The sequence below is a fragment of the Lotus japonicus genome, chromosome 2, assembly GCF_012489685.1.
Source record: "Lotus japonicus ecotype B-129 chromosome 2, LjGifu_v1.2".
In the NCBI taxonomy this organism is placed as follows: Eukaryota; Viridiplantae; Streptophyta; class Magnoliopsida; order Fabales; family Fabaceae; genus Lotus; species Lotus japonicus.
Window position 1 is genome coordinate 78271672 of NC_080042.1, and position 19565 is coordinate 78291236.

At 33.0% G+C, this 19565-nt stretch overlaps 3 protein-coding genes across 8 annotated transcripts; 1 reads left to right on the forward strand and 2 right to left on the reverse strand.

Moving 5' to 3' along the window:
- The first annotated feature begins 532 nt into the window (after positions 1-532).
- Positions 533-4234, forward strand: LOC130739879 (uncharacterized). Its single transcript, XM_057592335.1, has 7 exons — positions 533-907; positions 1206-1355; positions 1569-1784; positions 2832-2953; positions 3051-3214; positions 3669-3823; positions 3955-4234. Exons 1-7 carry the CDS (start codon positions 692-694, stop codon positions 4051-4053), a joined length of 1122 nt encoding a protein of 373 aa, XP_057448318.1. The 5' UTR covers positions 533-691; the 3' UTR covers positions 4054-4234.
- Positions 4235-6977: 2743 nt separating this feature from the next.
- Positions 6978-11005, reverse strand: LOC130739878 (serine/threonine-protein kinase PBL34-like). Its single transcript, XM_057592334.1, has 7 exons — positions 10798-11005; positions 10378-10707; positions 9335-9672; positions 9099-9234; positions 8483-8619; positions 8282-8405; positions 6978-7784 (listed from the first exon to the last, which is right to left on the reverse strand). Exons 2-7 carry the CDS (start codon positions 10586-10588, stop codon positions 7267-7269), a joined length of 1464 nt encoding a protein of 487 aa, XP_057448317.1. The 5' UTR covers positions 10589-10707; positions 10798-11005; the 3' UTR covers positions 6978-7266.
- A 2511-nt stretch (positions 11006-13516) lies between these two features.
- LOC130739880 (uncharacterized) lies at positions 13517-16894 on the reverse strand. Of its 6 annotated transcripts, none has more exons than XM_057592337.1 (5): positions 16105-16894; positions 15549-15693; positions 14896-14983; positions 14728-14777; positions 13517-13760 (listed from the first exon to the last, which is right to left on the reverse strand). In XM_057592337.1, exons 2-5 carry the CDS (start codon positions 15619-15621, stop codon positions 13597-13599), a joined length of 375 nt encoding a protein of 124 aa, XP_057448320.1. In that variant the 5' UTR covers positions 15622-15693; positions 16105-16894; the 3' UTR covers positions 13517-13596. The 6 variants fall into 6 exon arrangements, 4 of the variants coding, with proteins under 4 accessions (XP_057448320.1, XP_057448322.1, XP_057448321.1 ...); XM_057592339.1 differs by having other exon boundaries at positions 14892-14983; XM_057592338.1 differs by having other exon boundaries at positions 14889-14983.
- Between the last annotated feature and the right edge of the window lie 2671 nt (positions 16895-19565).

Sequence of the window (19565 nt, forward strand, 5' to 3'; positions counted from 1 at the left end):
CATGGCCACCAAACGTGCCCTAAAAGGCATTCATGATGGTTTCACTAAGATTAAGTGCTTTAATTATCGTTAATAACCGACTCTATAAATAATTAAATATGTTTGATTGCTTAATCACACAAACAATATTCAGTGTACTCGGTATATTTCTCTTAGACTTTTAGCCCCCACCCTCCAATCCTAAACTTAAGTGTCTGATTACCCAAATAGATTTTTTTTTTTTTGAAAAATAACTCGTTCATTGAATGATTAAGAAGCCAAAGATTTGTTCAAAAAATAAAACCAAAGATGCCACTTCATCATGATGAAGCAATGCAAGAGCAGCTTGATCTGTAGAAGAATAGACACCAACAAAGTGAAGCACAGTTTAATTTGCAACAATAGTTGGAACTTGGAAGGTGAGGTGAATCATGTAGATAAGGACAACCTTGGATGACACCAGGCCACGCCAGCCAAAGACATCAAGTTTCAGAAGGAACTAAAAGCAATCAATGTCGTACAAGACTTTTCTAATGGAACGAGAAAAATCATCGTACTAAATGCCAATTTTCTTAATGGGAGGAGTAGATAATCATAGTGAATGCCCTTTTAATGCCTGAGTGAGTGGAGCCATGTACAACTCCACTATTTAACTATTTATGCTAGGTGCAGTGAGAGACCCTGTTCTGTTACTGTCCAAGATTGTAGTTGCATGCAGCTTTCACCATCACCAGTATTCACCACCATGTTTGCATCAACCAAGTCTTCAACTCTGTCATCACCTTTATTCTCCCTCCGCAGAACCTCTTCCATTTCCAAACCCAACTTATTCAACCTCGTTCCGATGAAGGCCACTCCTCTCAGAAACCTCTCTGTGTCCTCTAGCTTCCAATCACAAAATGGATCACCACAGAAATCATCAATTCAGGTAATTCCATATTCTTTTAGCCCTTGGTTCTATTTCATGATAAATATTATTCATTGATGTTTTGAATCATGGACCTGAAATTGTGACATGTTTTGATTGCAGTGCTTAGTAATATCTATCATCAAAAGGTTTCAAAAAAAAATATCTATCATAGAAAAATAGGATTTTGATTCTGGGTTGTGTCAAATTGATGCTGATTGTGATGATAAATCTGAGATCATGTTGTTTGTATTTTTCTGTTGTGGTCTGGATTAATTCTCAATTTCCCATTGCTAATGTGATTTTTCTCTGTGTGAAGGGGGGTGAAGCTTTTTTCAGGGGAGTGTTGGAAAATATGCAATCTGTGTACTTGAACAGGAACCCTACTGCAAAGGCCATATTGGACCTTGTTCACTCTGCTGATAACAACTCCATATGCTATGATCATCTTGCTTTCAGGACATTTGGGGTGCTTAATTCTCTTGCTTTATTTAATTTCCTTCTGGACAGGGTTTCAAATTGCAGTCCACATCATCACCCTACATTTGTCTGCAATTCCGCGACGCAGCGGCATCGGCAACTGCAATTTAAAACCCTGCTTCGGCACATAATTTTTTTTCTAGACTCAATTGTACTTGGACTTGATTACCCCGTTTATTCTGTGTTGTGCATTGAATTACAGGTTAATGGTCATGGAATTGACTCCATGGCTAGTTTTTTCCTGGATTATGGCTATACGCAGCGCGATGAGTTGAGGTTTCCAGCCAAAAAGTTGAGGGCCTTGTGGTTTGCTCCTCCTTCTGATTCACTTGCTGGAAGTGGCAGTGGCATGAATGGGCCATTGCCCAGAATATTTATTTCAGAGCTACTGGTAGATCAGATGAGTCCACAAACTCAGGTGAGTTGGTATGAAAAGTTTTCAATTACTGTCATTCTGGATTTATGCTCCAAGAATTACATTGGTTTGAATGGAGGAGGTTGGCTCCCTCCTTCTCAATTGCAGGTAGTTTCATAAGATAGCTAAGCAATAATGTGATTGCAGAACACCTTTTATCATTATGGTAGTTATGTTTGTTTTTATGTGGCAAGTTTGCTAGCTATATAAGTTTTTATCTCTTATTGTGCTCAATGACATGATGTTAAAAGGCACACTGTTTTTCTCAAATTGACTTAATTGAATGGGGTTTTCAGGTGGCATTTGTTGATTTTCACTATCTTTTTCTCACTTTTTGAAATTAAAAACTGAGAGGGTTTACCGTTTTGCACAATTCCAGTTGTATAATAGTTCACTCCACGCTTGTGGAAGAATGTGTTGGGAAAAATAGTAGGACCAAGGATGGAAACATTCACAAAACTGTGAAAACACACCACTAAGAAAATAAGAACACACAAGAACTCACGTTGTTCAGAATTGTCTGCCTAGTCAATGGAAATCAGAGAGAGGATTCATTCAGTAACAACTTAAAATTTTATACATTTATAATTTAATGATATACATTTATATACATAAGTATATGTACACTGCCGCCACAACTTAACTTACAATTTTTGGATCCGTTATTGAGTATGTGATCCATTTTTCTTGGTATGAAGGTAGACCATTGATGTTTCTTGAATTGCTTCCTTTGAACCTGTCAAACCCTGGTTGTAGCAAGGTTCTGTTGTGTGGCTAGTAGTTATGTTTATATGATAATGACAATTTGAGAAACATAGAGTGATTTTACTTCTTAGGATTTTACAAATGAAACTTAACTATATATTAAGGTTAAGATGTGGTCCATGTATATTGTTTACCATATGATATTTTATTTCTGAAATTCATATCTATACTGATATAGTACATTGTTTCATGGCACCAATGGCTTATAGTTTCATCTCTCCTGCGTTGTGGCTCCAACATTCAAAGACCCGGTTGTTATAAATAAGTTTGGAACTTTTCATGCAGGAAATAATTCGGAAATACACTGAATCATCTGGTATTGGAAACAAGCACGCAGCTCTTGCGAGTTCCCTGGGACTTCTGACATGGGAAAAGCCATTATATTCTGAGTTTCAGCAATTGGCAAGGTATCAATATCTTTCTTATAAATATTTTATTTGAGGAGGGTCTCTGCCCTCTTCTTGCATCCTTCTTACTTATGATTTGTTGAAACTCAATGTGCAGTGAAAGTGAGTATGCTGCCTGGGCACTAGTAAATGGGTATGCGGTGAACCATGTTACTATATCCACTCATCGTCTGAAAACTCATTTGAGGGATATAAAAACACTAAATCAGTTTATTGAAGAGAGTGGATTCAGACTGAATTCTGAAGGAGGAGTACTGAAAGGTTTGTATGATTGTATCCTTGTTTAATATTCTAAAGTATGAAGTTTTCTGGATATATTCTAACCAAAGTAAAAGCATTCAATATGTCAATCTTATGTTAGTCTTTCTCATTTATGCAATTTCTGTCTCATGTGAAACAATGAGAATTGAAGTGAAAACTCTACTAAGCCTTTTTAACATGAAAAGTATTAAGAAGAGCTGTTTGTCAATTTGTTACTGTTTTCCCATTGATCAGAGGCTTTTACACTTAGAATTGGATAAACACATGTCATCAGTGTGTGCAGGATTCTCCCAATTTCTTAGCTTTATACTGCAATGGTAACCTAGATTAACCATAGAAGAATATGGCTATAATAATCCAGAAGTTAAATAGGAATATAGGATCATTGGCAGTTGTAGTTTATTGTTATCTAGGATCATGTGAATGACTTGAATTTTATTTCCTCCACTTCCAGTGAGCCCTGATGGTCTTCTTCTGCAAAGTTCAACTGTAGCAGATTCGGTTTCTTTCCAATTTTCTGATGGCCTAACTAAATCAGTTCCGTGCTCGTACATTGAATTTGCTGAACGTCTGGTGCTGCCGCAGTATAAAAATTTGCCTGACACAGAGGTAAGCAGCATTCTTTCTTTTGATTATCATATTTTTACTTGGATAATTTGAAATTTTGAATGCCCTGCTAAGAGGTATTGGAGACATTTTGAGCAGGATTATTAATTCTTGGTTTTTAACTAATGAAACAGGTTAAAGAGTTCCATAGGAGGGATGGTTTTGAGGTAGCAAGTGCTGACAAGATCTTTGAAAGCACATCCAAGGAGCAAGTGAGCAGGGTAGGCTCATAAGAGGAAGATCTCAGGCTGAACCATGATCATGTTAATGTAAATCCATGCACTTTATTCCCCTTAATCCAAGACATGGCATTTTATACCCCAGTTACATTATTGGAATATTGGATATCGCATTGTTAAATCGGTTGAATAACTTCAAAAAGTTGTTTCCAGTAAAGTAAGTTAATTAAGGTCAGGTATCCTTTTCCTTATTCTGTGCCTTCTTCTCCAACCAGGTCTAAATCTTGTATTGAAAAATAACAAATACTGGAGGAAGATAAAATGGAATTAGAAGATAGACCAGGTCTAAATATTACCATTGATGGGTCGAGCTTGGGTTATGCCTTTCCCAAACCCGAACTCTCATACCAAACCCAAACCCGTCGGGTTTCGGGTTTACCCAAACTCGTTATAGCCTCAAACTCACGCCCGAACCTAACTTGATGCATATAGTTTTTTGAAAAAAATATGCAAATTATATGATTTTGTTATGAAAAAATCTTTTTTATCTTCTTTGCAAACAAATATAGTATCTTGTTGTTCAAATATAATCAAATTGTAACAAATTAAGTTGTTAACATGGTATATATAAGAGTAATTTTGTAATTTTATAAATATTGTTCGGATTCGGGTACGGGTTTCACCAATATCAAACTCAAACTCAATCATATCGAGTTTTACCCGTAAAAATCAGGTCGGCTTCAAGCAGGCTCCAAGGGTTAGGTATGCTGTCATCCCTAATTGACACTGCACAAAATTTCATTAACAGAAGGAACAACATCCTACCCTAAACCTTGAGATGCACCTGATTTATCAACCCTTTACGGTACATGGTGACATGAGTCAGTTCACTTGCTGGTTGGTGTTGGCCTTTGATCTATTCATAAATTTCATACCCAAAACAAACAAAAAAATTACCAGCATTATTTATTGTTTTTTTAAACTGATATGCACTATTACACTCATCTTTTGGGAAAATGATGAAATTAAATTCAAATTGCTCTGCCAAATGGACAATTTTTTTCACACCTTTGTTTTTTCATTTTTGTAAGGTCAGGTGCTTACAATGTAATTAAGCTTGAGCTTGCCACTAAGCGCGTAGATCAACCAGCCGAGGTTATTTAGCTTATTCAATTTAAACGGTTATGGTATTTTAATTTTAAAAACTGAAAAATAGAATTATTTTCATAAACATATTGTGACAAATAGGTTTTTGAACTTTTTAGTTTTTAAACAGTTTTCAAAAACTGTAATGAAAATTTGGATTGATCTTAGTCCAAAGACAAATGTGCTTTCATGTATCTTAGTATATCAATGGAAAAATTAAAATTTATAAATTTAACATGAATTAGAGAAACAAGATCTTACTACATTAAGTTTAACATTAGATTTATGTTGAACTCAATGGAAATTGAAACACACTTCTTTCCTATTTTAATTTTACATTATCCTAATCTCACATTGGAGTTGGACTGACAGTGTTGTGTCATGGGATCTCTTGGTTTCTGTAGGGAGTTGGGTTTGGGGCCCCCCTATGGGGCTCCGCGCCCCACTTAAAGTGGGGAAATTACTGGAAAGCCCCCCTTTAATAGAATACGGAAATTTATCTTCCGTATTGAATATGGAACTTCATTTTCCGTATTCGATATGGAACTTCATTTTCCGTATTTTGGGTCTGTTTAGTCCTTAAGCAAAAATCTAATTAGCTTCATTTTCCTCAGTAGCCCCCACATCCTCACTAGCTCGAGACCTCTTTCTGTTCTTCATTCTCACTATATATTCAGAGCATTCAGAGCAAACAAATTTAATAGCATTAACATCAATTAATTTTATAGTCTCTCAATTATTAGATCTCTCAATTAAATCTCTAAATAAATTCACTAAATATATTACAGTCTCTCAATTATTAAATCTCTCAATTAAATCTCTAAATAAATTCACTAAATAAATTATAGTCTCTCAATTATTAAATCTCTCAATTAAATCTCTAAATAAATTCACTAAATAAATTATCTATAAATTCACTATATAATTCACTATCTTAATTATCAATTTAAAAACATTTTCTAAATTAATCAAGCTAATTCGATTTTTGCTTAAAGACTAAACAGACCCAAAATACGGAAAATGAAGTTCCATATTGAATACGGAAAATGAAGTTCCATATTCAATACGGAAGATAAATTTCCGTATTCTATTAAAGGAGGACTTTCCAGTAATTTTCCCACTTTAAGTGGGGCGCGGAGCCCCATAGGGGGGCCCCAAACCCAATTGGCACTTTGGGTCTGAAATAATGTGAGTAGTTACTGAAATAATGATTTGTTAAAACTGACACATTTGGCACTTTCATGATTGAAATACACCAATACAGCTTACCCGCATCTTTTATGCATCTTACCACTCAAATCTATGACATAATTTTCAACAGCTACTAGTATGAAATATTAATTTAACCTAACTATATCAGTTAGAACTTGAACCTCTCTTAAACTATTTCAACTTCATAATTGGAAATGTAACACATGCCTAAATTTTTTTATACCAAAATAATGAAAACTAAGCACTTCATTACACGTGTACTGTTGTTATTGCATGCAAATCACTTCCAACGATGATTAGCAATGCTTACAGCGTCAACAAAGCACTTCAACTAAGACCTTCAATTATTAAAAGCAACATAAAAAAGATTATCTTACACTTGAATCATAAGACTAAAGTATTAGTTACAGCAATGATGAGAATGAACACCACTAATCATCAACCAAACTATGTTTGAATTTTTAACTAATAGAAGATGCTCTAAAGTACAAACCGATGCAACATATATGTCATATAAGAATAAGAAATCATTTCCTGGATCACATAAACTAATGCAGTAAAGTTTCTTTCTCATCTTTTTATAAACAAAAGCCATAGTTATAAACTAAGGAGCCGCAGTGTTTGTTATCACAACCAAAGCCTGATAAAGTAGAATAAGGATGACAATTTGACAATGTTTAATTTTTCCAAACAACCTGAAGAAACATATTGGCTGACAATTTGACATAAGAAATAGTAGCACAATAAGCTTCACCACCCCTCTCTCTTGAAATTCTTCCCTGCTAAAAGGGGTCAACACTCATAACATACATCACAAATCAGCATGCTTCTTTTGCTCTCAAGTTGTTCATGAATTACATATATGGAGAAAACAAGAGATGGTGAAAAAGAAGAAAATTTTCAACAGCTCTATGCTTTGCTATTGGGTTTTGGTGATAGTTGGGGAAATTGATGGTGATAAGGAGATGCATGAGTACCATTTGCCATTGAAAGGCTCCTTCGCTGCTGTCCGTTCCGTGTGAGCAATGATCCTTGTGTTGGCGTGCTTCTAGTATTTGGACTCGCTCTGAAGCGCTCAGCTTGCATTGTCTGGAAATAATATGAAGAGCTAGCCATGTCCTTAAGGCTTGGCAGAGGCTTTAAGGCTTCCACAACTTCACTCATTAGGGGTCTGGCTTTTGGATCTCTACTAAGGCAGTGAGCAGCTAGTTGGGCAGCTTTCTGAGCTCCTTTTATTGAAAAGTGACCTTCCAGACGAGGGTCTATCAACCGATAGAACCTTCTCCTCTCTCCAAGATGTGGTCGAGCCCATTCCACAAGGTTGTGCTCACCGTTGGGCCGGTGTTTGTCCATAGATCTTCTCCCAGTCAACATCTCAAGGAGCACCACTCCAAAACTGTACACGTCACTTTTTGATGTGAGATGACCTGCCACACAAGAGTGAATATGAACAGTTAGAAAAAATTTAATTGAAAGTTATCAGCAGAACATAATAAAACTCCAAGCATTGTAAGTTGCTAATATTTTAAGGATGCACAACTAAATTATCAAACCTGTCAACACAATTGATCATCACAGACAAGAAAACTATTGACAACTCTCAAGTAAATAATGATTTCATCATCTACATAAAAATGTGGCTTATGAGGAAAATAATTAACATCACCCCAAGAGAGGTCGAGAACATCATATACGACAATTGTTAAAACAGTCCCACTAGGAATTATATTCCAAATGCCTTTGTCCAGAAATTTGTAGAAAGTGGTGATCAACAATAACAGAACTTATGACTTCAGAGATAAAAAAATGCACACCAAAATACAGTTAGATAAAATTATATACAAAGCTTAAGCATGTGTCTGTTCACTGATAAATTATAACTAAAACTTGTAGATTTAGACTTGCCATATTAAGCTAAATTTACCTGTCATGACATATTCTGGCGCTGCATAACCATAGGTACCCATCACTCGAGTAGACACGTGGGTTTTATCACCTTCAGGACCATCTTTGGCAAGACCAAAGTCCGAGAGCTTGGCATTGTAGTCCTGAATTGGAATGATATTAGACTCACAAAAAAGAATTAAAAAAGAAATGTAATCTTGTTGTAATTTATGGCACTTACTGCATCAAGTAGTATGTTAGAGGTTTTAAAATCCCTGTATATTACAGGTCTCTCAGCTTCTTCATGAAGAAAAGCAAGACCCTTTGCAGCTCCTAGTGCAATTTTCATTCTAATGGACCAAGGAAGAGGCAGGGCTCCTACATATGATTTACTTTCTACATGAGAACATTACACAAGGACACAATTCATAGTTCCAAATATAAAATATACAACTTAAGTTTCAGTTTACAGTCACAAGCCATTTTTGAGAAAGCTGCTAAATCTACAATGAAAGATACACAAAGGAACAGAATGGTCATTAATGGAAATGTCATTCTAATGGTATAGAATATTAATTTATGTACATCATTCTTCAGATGACTAGAGCACTACATCATATAAATAAGAAGCACCCCTCTCCCCTCAAATATAGTGTAAATAGCTTTCCATATTGAAAGGCCAAAATTCTTTTATTAGCTTTCATAGCGAAGGAACCATGCTTCAAATGACACATACGGGCATACGGCAGGGGGTCTAAATTTGATGGTATCAAAATTTCAAGGTGCGGATGTGGGCCAACTATTATTATTGAAAAAGGAATATGAGGACAGTAATTGATTTGAAAATGGTAACTTACTCCTAAATAAGTGGTTTTCGAGGCTTCCCCGAGACATGAACTCATAAACTAGCAGCCTTTGATCCTCTTCAATGCAGTAACCTACAAGTTTAACAAGGTTTGGGTGAACTAGATCACCAAGAAAATTTACTTCAGCCTGTCAAATGATCCAAACAATTATGGTAGTTAATAAGATAGAATTCAGCACATAATAAATATTAGAAAGAAAAAACAAGAAATGTGAAATATATACAAACCAGCCATTCTTTATGACCCTGAAGCCCATCATGGTTCAGGGTTTTTACCGCAACAGTAAGCCCTGTCCCAGGTTTCACTGGAGCAGTTCCATTTTCTTCGATCCACCCCTTGAAAACACAGCCAAACCCGCCTTCACCAAGAAAACTCTCAGGCCGAAAATTTCTTGTTGCCAACTTAAGATCATTGAAACAAAATTTTCGCAGCCTGGAAGCAATTTTAAGCTCCTCTTCAAGTCTGGAAGTGGATGAATTGCTTTCTGCATTACTAGTGGTTGTAGAAGGGACTACTGGAGCTGTTTGTTGGTCCCTACTTGTATAATTAGTTGATTTACTTTCAGCTAATGGGAAGCCAAAGAGAGAGGAGAAAAAGTATTAGGACAAACAATAAAAACAGCATCATGCAGTATACGATGAGAAAATAGGCACCACCTCAAGTTTAATTCGATAACTAAATGGCTTTGTCCAAAGAAACTTACCCCTTGAACCGATGTTTGAAATCCAGGTATTTCTAACGATAATTAGGACTAGTTTCCTCTCTGATAATTGCGCAAGTTTATCTGACAATCTATAATATAAATCTACACTATTTTCTTGCTCTGTTAACTTTGAAGGCCACAATAAAATAAACGTTCTAGTGACGAAGCCTATACATTAGCTTATCTTTTGGGATTGACAAAGTAATCCCCTGCATTTCTGAGTAAGCAGGAATTCAAAACTCAAATTTTCTACTACACTTTGAGCTTTGTTTTGATCGAGCCCTATGAAGATGCCAATCCCTTGTTTTTGGCATAAAATTTGTGTCTCATTTCACTCCATTTAGCATGGTCACTTACAATTGAATTGCAGAAAAAATTAAGTAAGCCTGCACTAGGTGCTCAAAGGAGAATACTCAAGCGGACCAAACGCAAAGCAAACTACTAAAAATGAAAAATCATGCTAACATGAGTAACATTACCACAAGCAAAATCATATCACAAATTCATTTTACAAAGATGAAATCTCCAAACACATGATAATAATTCAGTAGGGAAATAAGTGATTACCATAATGAGAGCTGGGGCCACTGACCGAGCTATCAACCTTGGATCTTGAAGAAATGCAGCTCCCAATGAACCTAAACCCAACCCAACACCCAGTTTCTTCCTCTTCCACCACCCCCTCAACCTCCTTCTTCTTTTTCTTCCTCCCTTTTGATTTACTCACATCCCAAGACTCCACCACCACCTTAGCACCATTCTCAGCACCCAACCCCATCTCTAGCAAGACCTAGAGAACCAAACCCAAATATCATCAAAACCACCCTTCAATGCCTTACCCTCCCACTACCACAACCATGAAACCACAACCCCAGATGACAAATTCCGAAATAAAACCTAAAAAATCACAACTGGGTAACTCTCAGAAATTAAAACAGAAAAAGGAAAGAAAATAACAAACAGATCACATTAACTAGGTCAAAATACCGAGGAAAAAAAAAACAAGGAAAGGAAAAAGCAGAGTGAAGAGAAACGGAAGCAGCTGAGCTGAGCTGAAGTGAACTCAGAAATCTCCGCTCAAAGATTACAGAGAGAATTCAGATATGGGGTCCTCTTCTCTCTCTCTCTCTCTGCATCACACACAAACACAAACACAGACACAAGACACACTCACTCGCTTCAAAACAAAACATTGGGAAATAAATTTAGATTGTACTACTACTACTACGACATGTTCAGCTTCAGATAATAATAATAATAATAATAATAATAATAATAATAATAATAATATTACAATACACTCTCTTAAATCCGAATCATTCGATCACTTAGGCTTCTGGCCCGAGTTCGATCCCCTCTGAGGTCAAAAATAAAAATCTTTGTGGCCAGGGACATTACTACCGTATCCCGAGCCAGATTAGTCACGTGGGGCCCCTTTCCCCGTGGAGACTGGTGGCCAAAGGAGAAAAAAAAAATCCGAATGATTCGAATCCCTCTTGTTCTTTAATTATTAATCAAAATTTTACTAAAAAGGAATAAAGGAAAATGTTTTGTTCTTTAATCGAACATAGATGGGAAAATAAAGGGAGTTGTAGCTGCCCGACAAGACAAAGCAAGGACCCAAATAACAATAAAAAACGTGGGATGTTTTGTTTATTCACTTATTTAAATTAAATCTTAGATTGATGAATTTAATATAAAAGTTATAAATTTATATAAAGAAATTTGAGATGGAAAAGTGATGTATTTAACAGACTGTAATATACTTATGAAGGAAGATATGTGAGAAAATAAATGTCTTCCATTTGAATGAATTACTCGTTTAAAATGTTGGAAATGGATAAAGAAACGTGCAAAGAGATTTTTCTAAAATAAGTAATCATCATTATTAAAGTCACAGCTGCATTAATTAGTTTACGTCAGTGACAGTGCTTCTTTTATGATTTTATCTCTAACAAAACATTCATGGAGCCATAACTATGGTGAGATGGCTGGCGTCAGTGGCGTGGGTTTTTTTTATATACAAAACTAGTAAGTTACCCGTGCAACTGCACGGGTCACGGTCGTCTACCGCGATTGATTTTACTTAACAATTTTTATTTAAAATAAAAAATATAAATTAAAATTTTTAAGATAAAGCAATTGTAATATATGTGAGTCTGAAAAGTTACTTAATATTTAAATTTAAAGGTTTGATTAAGTTTATGGGAAATTTATGGTGCGCCAATATTTTTTGAGTTTTATTATTACTAATTTCTATGTAATATAAAAAATTATTAAGTAAGATTTTTAAAAGTTATTAATTTTGTTAGCATAGACATTTTCCCCGTTGATTGATGAAATTATGTATTTAAAAAATAATGTAAATTATGGTAAAATTATTTATGTATTCATTGAAAAAAATAAAGAAATAACTAATCTCTATATAATATTAAAATTCATTATTTAAGAATTTTTTAAAATATATAAATTTAGTAGCATATATATTTTTCCCGTTGATTCATGAAATTATTTATTTAAACATTATAAGATAAATTATTTAAATATATCTTAAATAATTTATCATTTATTAGTTAACCAAAATAGTTCAATATAAATCAAAATATTTAGTAAAAAACGAAAAAAATATTTTTATTTTAAAAGTTAATGTAAATTAACTCTGTAAAAGAAGATATAAATAATCTCTATATAATATAAAAATTCATTATGTAAGAATTTCTAAAAAAATATAATTCTTGTTAGCATGAACATTTTCCCCGTTGATTTATGAGATTATTTATTTAAACCTTAAAAAATAATTTCGTTAAATAATTTATTCGTTAACAAATACTTTAAAAAATAATAAAATTATTTAGTAAAGTTAAAAATAATTTATCGTAAAATGTATTTTAAATTAAGTATGTATAAATGTATATTTTTTTTGAGAATAAAAATTTATATATATATATATATATATATATATATATATATATTGCTAGAAAAGCTGGGAAATCCTTTACAAAGGATAAGATAGGAGGTCAACCCAATCAAAAAAGTGGAAACAACACCTCCGAGGTGTATGTAATATAAATATTCATTGTGTAAGAATTATTTTTAAAAATTATTAGCAAGGACATGTTCCCCGTTGATCAATAAAATTATTTATTTAAACATTGAAGGATAATTTATTTAAATAATTTATTAGTTAGCCAAAATAATTTAAATTGTAATGAAATTGTTATTTAAACTTTGAAAAAATAATTTTATAATAAAACTTAGTGTAAATTAACTATGTATAAAGGAAGATATGTCAATCCATATATAATATAAAAATCCATTATGTAAGAATTTTTAAAAATTTATTATTTTAGTTAGCATTGATATTTTTCCCGTTAACTAATGAATTTTTTTTAAAACTGAAATTATATACTTAAACATTGAAGAATAATTTATTTAAATGATTTATTAGTTAACCAAAATAATTTATTAGTATAGTAGTTTTTTTTAAGAAATCCTATTTGTATCGCACACTTAAGTTGATCAAATAAAATTTTGAAGTAATTCTATGTTTATTTGAGATTCTGGTTGGAAAATTTTATATTTAAAAATTTAATAATAAACCATATAAGAATCTTTATTTGACAATATAACCATGTAAGTATTTTTGTTAAACTCCAGTCAGATTTTAAATAAGTTATTTCTAAAAAAAGTAAGGGAGAAGAATAGCTAAAAAATGAAATTGTAAGATTAATATAAATTATAGCGACAACTAAGAACAAACATGAGAAATCCAATTATAAGTATATACTAATAATGACCAAATAGAAAGCATTCTTTGGAGTGAGCCAATATTTTCCATAAATCAATGTTGTACTTGAAGAACCATCTACTCCTATTAATAGCTCTACCATAACAGACCATTATCTTCATCATCATGCCTAACAATCTTGTTCCACATGCTCTCCTTCTTTCTGCAATAACACAATCAAACATTATAGTGAAAACTAAAATCACCTCCACAAATAGATCAACAATATGATAGTTAAACTATGAAATCCTGATTATGGAGTAGTATAACACTGATCAAAATAACTAAGAATAAGAAAGTAGCATCACAAAGTTGACATTAAAGCACAATAAGTTAGCAACTATAAAATAGAACCAATAATTAGGACGGGAAACACAACACTGGCTATAAAACAATAAAGCAAGAGCATGAACCTATTATACTCAAGGATGGTGTTTGCAATGCTATTAGGAAAAGACAAAAGAACACGAGATGCAATTAAAGGAGAAAGTTGAAAAATATAATCCAACTTTCCCTATCAAGAAAGGAAATGTGGGGCCATAATGCCAAAGAGATAGAGCACTCGGACCATTCTCATAATGTAGGAGCATTGTTACTTCATGTTTCCTCAAACAAACTTCAAGAGGTTGCATCCCAGCCCAGGTATTTACAACATTGTAATATGAACATAGTCACACTATATTCATCATTTACTATATAGAAACTCAAAGAACAATAGAAACAAAAGAATTGTCATCTCTATAACACTAAAAAAAGACTTTTGAAGCTGTCACTTGACAAAATAGAAGATAGCAGCAATGGTTTATTGCGAAAAGTGACAAATCCAAAGATATAACTAATGAAAAAGTGTTGTGAAAAAACTAATGAACAAAGAAATAAAAACAAAAAGAACAAAGAGAACTAATTCTGGATAACAGTAAATGGATATAAATGTAGATTACAAGTAGCATCTAGTACACAATATTGTTATATAGCTTGGGGGAAATCCAGCAAGAAGCATATTAGGAGGTTGTTAACCAATGAATCAGCTAGATGAAGGTAAATTAGGTTTTCCATCACATCTTTTATAAAATTAAGATCGATGATACTAAATATTGACACAAAAAAGACAAAAGAGAAAAATGACTTACCCATGTAGTCTATGGAGAAGATAAAAAAAATGAAGCAGTGAAGCCGGCCCCTGTAAAATTCGTAGAGCATAAGACAATAAGTTTTCACTAAGAGGCCTGAATTTGTTTTTAATAAGCAAACTAAGAGGCCTGAATAATTGAGGAATTAGAAAGATTAGTACAACCAACATGGCATTCCAGATTTCAGAAGCAAGCCAGATGGTACTTCCCATGACTCTTTCAAAAAGCAAGCATTCAGATGGTACTTCCCATGGCTCTTTCAAAACAGTGAGAGCAAGAGTAAAGCATTATCCATTAATATAACACAAATAAGCTCAAAGATGAAGGCTTCAAAATCTCAAAAATGCAGCATCCAATTAAGTTGCATATATCACTAAGCAATTATCAGTCAATAAGGTACTTATCCAATTAGAGAGAACATTAGAAACTACATGAGGTTAGTCATGACAACACAAAAAATCAAGTCCTAATTACCAAAATAGCAGTTCGTAACAATTGTTCCTTTTGGACCAAAGTAGCACATTGATATAAAACTGGTCCAGCAATAATCATAAACAAAAGCTAAAAAATACTAATTTATAGGCTTAGGAAAAAGAATCAAACCTTAAATCGTAGTGAAAATAGAGTGAACAAACTGAACTAATAAAGAGAGAAATTAGAAAGAAATGGAACCTCATTTTTCATCATGCTTTAGCAAGTGAAACAAATTCAGGTTAAGGAACAAAAAGAAATAAAAACAAACAAAGATAACTGATTGCGGAAAAAAGAGATATAATTGTAGATTCCAAGTAGATTCCAAGTAGCGTCTTGAACTTGCTTACCTACTATAGTGCGTGAGGATGATCTAGCAAGAAGCAGGTAGCCAGAGGTTTTCAAGCAATGAATTAGATACATGAAGGAACATTAGGTTTTTCATCACTTCTTTTTTTGGAATAAATCTGTGCTGCCAAATTTTGACACTAAAAACTGAAATGAAAAGAAAATACAACATTCAGTTAAAGACACCCAAGTCATAGTCACTTGTGGTAGACTGACTTTTGACTTCAAGATGAGTTTGTCCTAAGAACACATCTAAATCAAGGGGTTCACCATTTGCACACTAAAAGGATGCAAATATTCGTAGAGGGAGCAAATAACAATGCACCAACAAAATCAAACCAATTTAAGTATTAATATAAATAGCAATGAAAGCTTCTGAAAGGTGTCAGAAAAACTTTGACCATTAAAATTAAGACCTGCTAAGAAAAAACACAGCTATTAGAACCAAAGCAATCTGACCAGCAAGATCAATACCTGCCATTGAAAAACATATATAGCTTTAGAACAAAACCAAAATTTTAAAAATAAAAATAAATCTTCAAAATACAGCGACCTAACCTGCAAGGACTTGCCATATATCACAGTCTTCCATATTTTTTGAACAGTTCTCTGCCTGCAATGAGTCATACCAATCCAACATCTGACAAAAAGAGTTCAATTGATACTGTGCATTACCTAAGACAAGTTGAAATTTAGAAATAAAAATACCTCTAAGAAATTGTCCCTCCTGCAAGTAAAGGAAAACGACATTAAGCAAAATAAGCAGAGTAAACATCAGTAACAATATAGTAACCGGAAAGGGGAAGAAAAAAGAGATCGTGCGACAGAGAAGATTCAGCATGACAGAGTTTAGGGAGAAGGAAGAGAGAAGCATATTTTCAAACTAATTTGATGTGTGAAAGCATTTGATGATGGTTTTGGGGGAAGATGAAACACTCGGTTAAGTTTAACCAATAGAGCTCAGGAAGAGAAGGGAAAAAAATAAAATAAAATAAAAACTGAGCAAATGGTTTGAGGAGAAGAAGAAACACTGCTTTAGGAAGAGAAGAGACGAAAAAATTAAAGGTGGAGAGAAGAAGATGATTTTGAGTTGAATCTGAAATTTTAAAAACAGAGGAGAGAAGGTGCGTTTTTGTTCTGCAAATGAGTGTTGGAAAAGGAAACAAATATTATTTTTTAACATTTCTCTTTCCAATTGATATGACTTTTGCAGAGTTCTTTTTAATGTCAAGTTTTTGAAATGGTTTTAAAACAACAAAAGGAATTGGACTGAAAATAGAGCGGGAACTTCAGAGGAAAAAGAAAAAAGTTTTAGTAAAAGAGAAAAAAGGAAAACGTGACACGTGGCCCAGGAGGGGTTTCTTTTCTTAGAGTATATTGACTAAAAAATATGAGACTTTATTTAAGTAGTACCGAACATATATTACTTAAATGCTTATAAAAAAATCACTTAAATTAACCACTTACTAATACCTAAATTCTATTTTGCTTATAAAAAAGAAACCTAAATTCTATTTTTATTTTTGTAACCATGAAAACTATTCTAACTTTTTGTCAATTGATAATATTTCCAATCATATTATATCTTGTGCAATTAATAATTCATTCATTTAAAAAAAAAAAAAAAATCTTAACATTCTCAAATATTCTACAATAAAGTTACTTTCTTTTTGGGTTTCGGGTGGGGTATAATCCAAAATATGGTAAGTTCGAAAACTATATATTGTAACAACATTTTTTAAGTTGAGATTAATTGATATGCACCGTCAGTGTAAAAAAATAATTTACACTAACATTCAATCGCATTATGCCACATAGGATTAAGTGGTTACAAACTTTTTTAACTTTAATTAATAAACTACTCATGTAGCGAAAATTAATTTGATGCATGTGTAAAGAAAGTTTAGACTGTTAGTACACCTCCTATTTTCTCTAAATTAAGTGATTGATAAATATATAACACATGCATACAAATTAAATGACGGTACCATATCTTCTTTGCACACAATTTTCTCAAGATAGAAATTTCTTTTTCTTAAATCTCAATATATAAACAACAAAGATTTGTGTATAGTGTATACTCGATGATGATAGACTACTAAAGAGAGATAGGAAGAGAAAAGAGATAAATGCTTTAGATGACAATCAACACTTTGTCAATTTTTTAAGGATAAAAGGTATACATGACCTTAAATATTTGTATATTTTTTATTTAATTTTGGCCCCTGTCAACCTAAAAGTCTGCCTCCGCCACTGCAAGGGGTTTGTATAATGAGCATAAGAGAGTCTTGTATTTGAGAGGTTGCAAGCTCGAAACTCCGCTAATTTCCTTCGGGTGAGGTAAATATTAGGGCACTATTCTTTCACCCTAAATTTTAATTCATAAAAAAAAGCTAAATTGCTATAGTGGTTTGAAGTGAATATGATCATTCTATTAGAGCTATGTTTGTTTTTCTGTTTGAAGTTACGTTTGATTCATGAAAATTCACAACTCACTTTTCAAGTGATTAAACATGAAATAGACTTTTAATATTCGTTTACATTCAATTGATCGAACGAAAAAACAAACTTTGTATGAGAACTAAATCAAAGAACTAATATGTCATACATCTCTCGACACAGTAAAAGTTAAGGTAAATCTAACATCAGACGTTATCATGATGTTGGTTTAGCGGCAGTTTTTGGAATATATGTATATATCGCTTATAATTTAAAATATTTTAATTGTTTAATTAAATCCTTTTTCTATTATTCAACATAAACATATTTGTTTATTTAAATATTAGAAGTATAACTAAACTCAACTTTGTTTTTTAAACTAAACTCAACCAGGGAGATTAAATTTTACTCCATTAATTAGTATTTGAAGAAAGGTCAGTTATGATAGGTTCTGTTGACGATTACAAGGTATTCGAGACATCTATAAAGAAATTGTCACAATTATTTAACAGATTTAAACACATGTCAATATCCTATTAGCATTACTTGACTAAGCATATCTTAGACTATCACATTACTAGAACATCAGTTATAATTTATTGTTTCCCTGGATTCTATTTGTATTTGAAAATCATTTATCAATGAGTGATTTGTTCATGTGATATAAGTTTGATCTTCCTTAAATAATGCCTTAGTTTGAGTCTTGTAAATTGAAGAACCAGAGCTAATCATTTCATGATGTGGTTTCTAAGCGAATGTTCACACCCCAAACTAATCATCTTAGTTATATAATTACTATACACTTAACAATTTTAACTGAATAAGGATAAAATATATTTTCCCTTGCTAGTTTTCACCTCAACTAATTAACGTAGCATTTGATTAGTCAAAAAGGAGGTAAGCGTGTTACTCGTTACTGCCTTTTTCTTCTTTTTCTGCACATGCCATTCTCTCACGGTAATTAGGAGGATAACGAAGCAGAGGCACACAAAGATAGCATGGTTGCTTTCAAAATTTGGAAGACCTAAAACTTGTCTCAAGCGTAGGTTGTTGTAACTGGCAATCATATCTAAAAGAATAGGAATGGGAGTAAAGGGGAATAAGTTTGACAGCTGACATGAGATTGATTAAGAGATTGCTTGCTGGGGTAAGGGATTGCACTTGACTTTACGGATCAGCGTGGAACATTGATGGAGGTTTATTTCAGAGCTTCTGATTTGATATGTTGATTTCAAATGAACTACTATTCATTTCTTCAATTATTATGCCTCCCCTAGATTATTCATTTGCAGTGTGTTTGGAAACTTATATACAAAAACCAAGTTAAAGCCAAAATCATGGCAGAGAAAAGCAACTTCCCTTTACCTGATGTATAGAATCAATTCTACTCACCCACAAAAATTGCAGCAGGAACAGTTCTTGAGTAGAAGGAGAAAGTGAAGGAAAAGGGAAGGGGATATTAAGTTTAAATGCCTGAATTCAGATGGTTGTAAAATATTCATAAAGATCAATGAGCATTAAATTGTCAAAAGATTATGTGAGTGTGACAGCATTTCATTTTTAAACAAGTTATCACATTA

What these genes read in the sequence shown, in the direction of transcription:
- LOC130739878 (XM_057592334.1), bottom strand. Translation starts at nt 10,588, where the DNA reads ATGGGGTTGGGTGCTGAGAATGGTGCTAAGGTGGTGGTGGAGTCTTGG. An exon ending in CTAACATACTACTTGATGCA is followed by an intron (nt 8,406 to 8,482) that starts GTAAGTGCCATA and finishes ATTCCAATTCAG; the next exon opens with GACTACAATGCCAAGCTCTC. An exon ending in GCCAGAATATGTCATGACAG is followed by an intron (nt 7,785 to 8,281) that starts GTAAATTTAGCT and finishes CTTGTGTGGCAG; the next exon opens with GTCATCTCACATCAAAAAGT.
- LOC130739880 (XM_057592336.1), bottom strand. Translation starts at nt 15,621, where the DNA reads ATGTATCTAATTCATTGCTTGAAAACCTCTGGCTACCTGCTTCTTGCT. An exon ending in ATCCTCACGCACTATAGTAG is followed by an intron (nt 14,984 to 15,548) that starts GTAAGCAAGTTC and finishes CTGTTTTGAAAG; the next exon opens with AGCCATGGGAAGTACCATCT. An exon ending in CTTCTCCATAGACTACATGG is followed by an intron (nt 13,761 to 14,727) that starts GTAAGTCATTTT and finishes GTGTTATTGCAG; the next exon opens with AAAGAAGGAGAGCATGTGGA.
- LOC130739879 (XM_057592335.1), top strand. Translation starts at nt 692, where the DNA reads ATGCAGCTTTCACCATCACCAGTATTCACCACCATGTTTGCATCAACC. An exon ending in TTGCTTTCAGGACATTTGGG is followed by an intron (nt 1,356 to 1,568) that starts GTGCTTAATTCT and finishes ATTGAATTACAG; the next exon opens with GTTAATGGTCATGGAATTGA. An exon ending in GAGTTTCAGCAATTGGCAAG is followed by an intron (nt 2,954 to 3,050) that starts GTATCAATATCT and finishes CTCAATGTGCAG; the next exon opens with TGAAAGTGAGTATGCTGCCT.